This window comes from Pteropus vampyrus, unplaced genomic scaffold (assembly GCF_000151845.1).
Source record: "Pteropus vampyrus isolate Shadow unplaced genomic scaffold, Pvam_2.0 Scaffold322, whole genome shotgun sequence".
NCBI lineage: Eukaryota > Metazoa > Chordata > Mammalia > Chiroptera > Pteropodidae > Pteropus > Pteropus vampyrus.
Window position 1 is genome coordinate 974,062 of NW_011889103.1, and position 4,276 is coordinate 978,337.

The following is a 4,276-nucleotide window of genomic DNA, read 5'->3' on the forward strand; positions in this document are numbered from 1 at the left end:
TTTTTTATTATCACCTTTCCCCTAAGAAGCCTTTTTAGACATTTTTTCCCCCTAATTCCTCCCCTATTTGTTTGGGTATTGTCGATATATCTGTGCTTTTATACATACAAAGAGTAAGATTTTTTTCACTCCCAAGAGCAAGTGTTTGCCCGCTTGGGGCAAGTGTCACCCCCATTGAAAACTTGTGACCCAGGGGTAGGAACTCTTGCATTAATAGGAACTCAGTTTTGTTGTTGTTCTGTTGTTTGCTTTCTTCCTCCCTTCCTTCCTCCACCAGAATTCATATTATTCTTTTCTTAGTTTGAAATATTTTAGAAAAGTTGCAAGGATAATGCAAGTTAATATCGTACCCTATGTTTACATATACCAATTATTAGCACCTCGCTATATTTGCCTTCTCTCTACTTGTGTGTATAGTGGTTTTTTTTTTTTGGCTCAACCTATTGAGAGATGTTTTGACTTGTCATGCCACTTTGCTTCTAAATACTTCAGTGTAAGGACCTCCTGAGAACAAGGGCATTTTGTTATAATAATACCGCAATAAAATTATCACACTTGGGAAATAGAGCATTGAAGCCACCACATATCTATCTACTATTACTGCCCACATTAAAATTTTTCCTGTTGTCCCAATAAGGTTCCAAATTTGTAGTTGTTTTTTGCTTGTTTTTTTTTTTTTTTTTTAAATCTAAGATCCAATCAAGGACCACACATTACAATTCATTGTCATTTTTCATTTGTCTCTAATCTTAGTCTTCGTTTTTCATTCTTGACATTGACATTTATGAAGAGTTCAGGCAGAATATCCCTCAATTTGGATTGGTCTGATTGTTTCTTCCTGGTTAAAATCTCTTAAACATTTTGGCGGGGGATTCCACAAGTGTTGTTGTGTCCCTTGTGAGTTCATATCACAAGACACAGCATGTTAAATATGATCATGTGGCTAAGCTAGTGTCCGTAACTGTCTGGTTTTTACTCATTCTTCTAGCCCAACTTTCCCTGAATCCTTCACAAAACCTGTAATTCTGCCAGTGGACACCTTTCCTTCTCACCTTCCGTAGCACTAAAATTTGTAAATCTTATCTGACGCACATATTTTCTTGTCATATGATGTTGTTTTACGAACGTCACCTCTTCATTGACACTATTGCAGAGTCAAGATTTTTGTCTTTTTCTTTCTTTGTCTCTCCTGCCACCACGTAGCAGTGTTGTGTACACATGAGGTTCTCAGTATAACTGAACTCATTCACTGCACCTCTTCCATTGCATCTAGCACTGTGCTCCGTGTTTGGGAGCCAGAGGTCTCGTGGGACTGACAGTCGTGGGATGTATTTTTTGATTTCAGATTGCCATGGGTGTGCCACTGCACCGGCTGAAGGATATCCGACTTTTGTACGGAGAGTCACCATGGGGGGTGACGCCTATTTCTTTTGAAACTCCTTCCCACCCTCCGCTCGTCCGAGGCCACGTCATTGCAGCCAGAATCACCAGTGAAAACCCAGATGAGGCAAGTTGTGGGGAGGGCTCTGTGTTTCTGCCATCTCCAATTTCCCCATGTGAGACAGACCCCCAGGCTAAGACTCCCAGGCTTCTCATTTTACAGAAGGGGAAACTGAAGTGTGAGAAGGGACAAATCATGGTTTATTGACACACAGTGTGGGCCAGGCACTGGGCAGATCCCTTCATACATCTCTTTGCTCGCTTACACGACACTGCTGCCGCTGGGCACTATTCTTGCCACATTCCACCTCAAGAGATTGGGGAAACTTGCCTAACGCCTCAAGCTTGGGACTGCTGAGGCCATGGCCAACCCCCGTCATGGACTCTAAAGGCCACGTCCATCTTTGGATCAAACAGCCAGGCTAGAGCCTGGGTCCTTGGATTTCTGGTCCTGTGAATTTTTGCTGTACCATCAATGCAATCTGGCCCAATGTAAGGAGTCTGTCTGTGACTTGTTCTTATTTGTGCCTTAAAAAAATTAACCAGTTGGCATCTATCACAGTTTACATGCTTACTGATGGTCGATTGTCACATCATCTCCATAGTCTATCACGACCTGTTTCATGATTACATTCAAGAAACTTGGAGTAAGAGGTTTGTTTTTCCCCTCCTCCTTTTAACTAAAGAATATTAAGCTATGGCAGCTGTGTTAGTTTGGGATCTTTGGCTGCAAGCAAACAACCAGCTCCGGTGATAGACAGCAAAATGGGAATTTTTAGGAGGGATGATGGCTTGTTTACGGGTGCCTAGGGGGATGGAGAATCAGACTAGGTGATGGAGTTCCCAGAACCCTATCTTTTGCCTCCAGGCACCTCTGTCAAAAAGAATGCCTCCATCACTCAGTTCAAGAGCCTTAATCCCAGAGAGAGAGTCTGCATCCACCTCCCCAACCACCACCCCTGCTTACCAAAATTACACTCAGAGTGGGACAGGCTACAGGTGAGGGAATTAGGTGTGTTAGCATCAGCAAGGCTAACAGTGGGTTTCTTTATATGCTGCAATTTTCATAATTCAAAATTGGAAATCCAGTCCTTTTTAATTTTTTTATTGTCAACAATGTCAAGAGTATAAAATCAGAATGTACCTTCCCTGGGCTCCATCAATGATCACCATTCACCTATATTGTATCTGTACCTCTTTCCCCCATCCCAACTTGGTTGTTATTTTTTTAATAGTGTTTTTAAAGTAAAAATTACATGCATTGACATGCTCACGCGGATACACCCACAGATACATTTACACCCCTAAGGATGAGAAATACCAATGTTTCATTGATCACAATAACCTGTTGGTTGTGGCAGGCATTCTGGGGTTTTCCTAGAATTTAATTCTGTTGAAAATAGGTCTGGAGTAATGATTTCTTCCATTTTGCTTTTTCTGTCTTGGCTCCAGGGGTTTAAGCCGAGCTCTGGAACAGTCCAGGAATTGAATTTTCGCAGCAGCAAGAATGTGTGGGGTTATTTCAGCGTGGCTGCTGCTGGTGGCTTACATGAGTTTGCTGATTCTCAGTTTGGTCACTGTTTCTCTTGGGGAGAGAACCGGGAAGAGGCCATTTCGTCAGTATCTTTTCTCCTTCTCTCTCACCTTCCCTCCCTCCCCTCTTCCTTCCTTCCTGTCTCTACCTTTCTTCCTTTAAAAAACTAAAAGCCTGTCGCTTCAGATACTTTAGCAAGTTAGGAGATCAAGGGAAGTGAATCACAGAGCAAACCCTGTTTTAAATACCTTGTGCTGAATTCAAGAACAAAGTCTACCCTCTTCCTGTGTTTGAGCTCCATGAAGCCTCACCAAGGTCATTACTCCTGAGCTTGTTATAGGTTGAACTTGAAGGAGATCCAAAGAATGTTCACAGTGATTCCAAAAGTTTAAAAGATGCTGAGTACTATAGCTTTTTTCTTTTTTTTTAAAAGGTGTATTGTGGGGTGGGAACGCCTTAATCTAAATCTCATACGTAGTTTCCAGAGAAACCCACATTGACAAAGGGGACCCGGAATTCTGAAACACACCTTACCTTTCTCCTGCCTTGACCTGGGCACAAAAAGGTCAAAACAGTCCACTTTGTCATTCAGCATTCTTGTGTGGGTAGATAACTGTCCTTTAATGGGAGAAATCCTAAAGACATTGTGGATATTTCATTTAAAAAGTGTTAAAATCTTTCTGGCCCAAGGCACTTAGCCATGAATTAAATTGAGATTAGTGATTTGATGAGCTGGCCTTCTTTGCCAGCTTTGAATAATTAATTTTAATGATGCTCAGTAAAAAATGGAGACCTTTGGAGCTTAGGGAGCATTTCAGCAAATAAGAATTAATAGGGAGAGGGAGGGAGGTCAGCCGGCCCAGCCCATTCCAAAAGAAATGGCCTGTGGGTTGTCCCATGCTGTGAATGAATGACCAGGAGCAACTTCAACAGGATTGAGAGGGGGGAAAAAAGAAATCCAGCTTTTTTTTTTTTTTTTTTTATTACTGCTGTCAGAGTCCAGTAGGGGGATCAACTGTCCAGGTTTTCCTGGGACTGGGATTTCTCGGTGCTAAAACTGGCAAAGTCCTGAGCAAACTGGGACAAGTTGGTCACCCTGAGTGCAGTGGCTTAACTCTTAGATGCAGGTTCGGCTCCCACAACCGCAGCCTTTTGACACCTTACTTGACTCCACTGCATCTGGACTGGCCATTGCTGTAAAAGCACACAGGAATGCTGTAAGAGCTCTCCTCTTCCAGAAAGGGACACCTTCTAATGCCTCTTCTTGCTCTGGTATATTTCCTCCAAAACACTCTCTCCATG

At 42.4% G+C, this 4,276-nt stretch overlaps 1 protein-coding gene across 1 annotated transcript in view; it reads left to right on the forward strand.

Annotated features, from left to right (window-relative positions):
* Positions 1–4,276, forward strand: part of ACACB (acetyl-CoA carboxylase beta) — a 105,538-nt gene that overhangs the window by 34,251 nt on the left and 67,011 nt on the right. Inside the window, exon 12 of the mRNA XM_023521909.1 lies at positions 2,893–3,056. Coding sequence (XP_023377677.1) covers positions 2,893–3,056 — 164 coding nt within the window. The remainder of the gene's footprint in view (positions 1–2,892; positions 3,057–4,276) is intronic.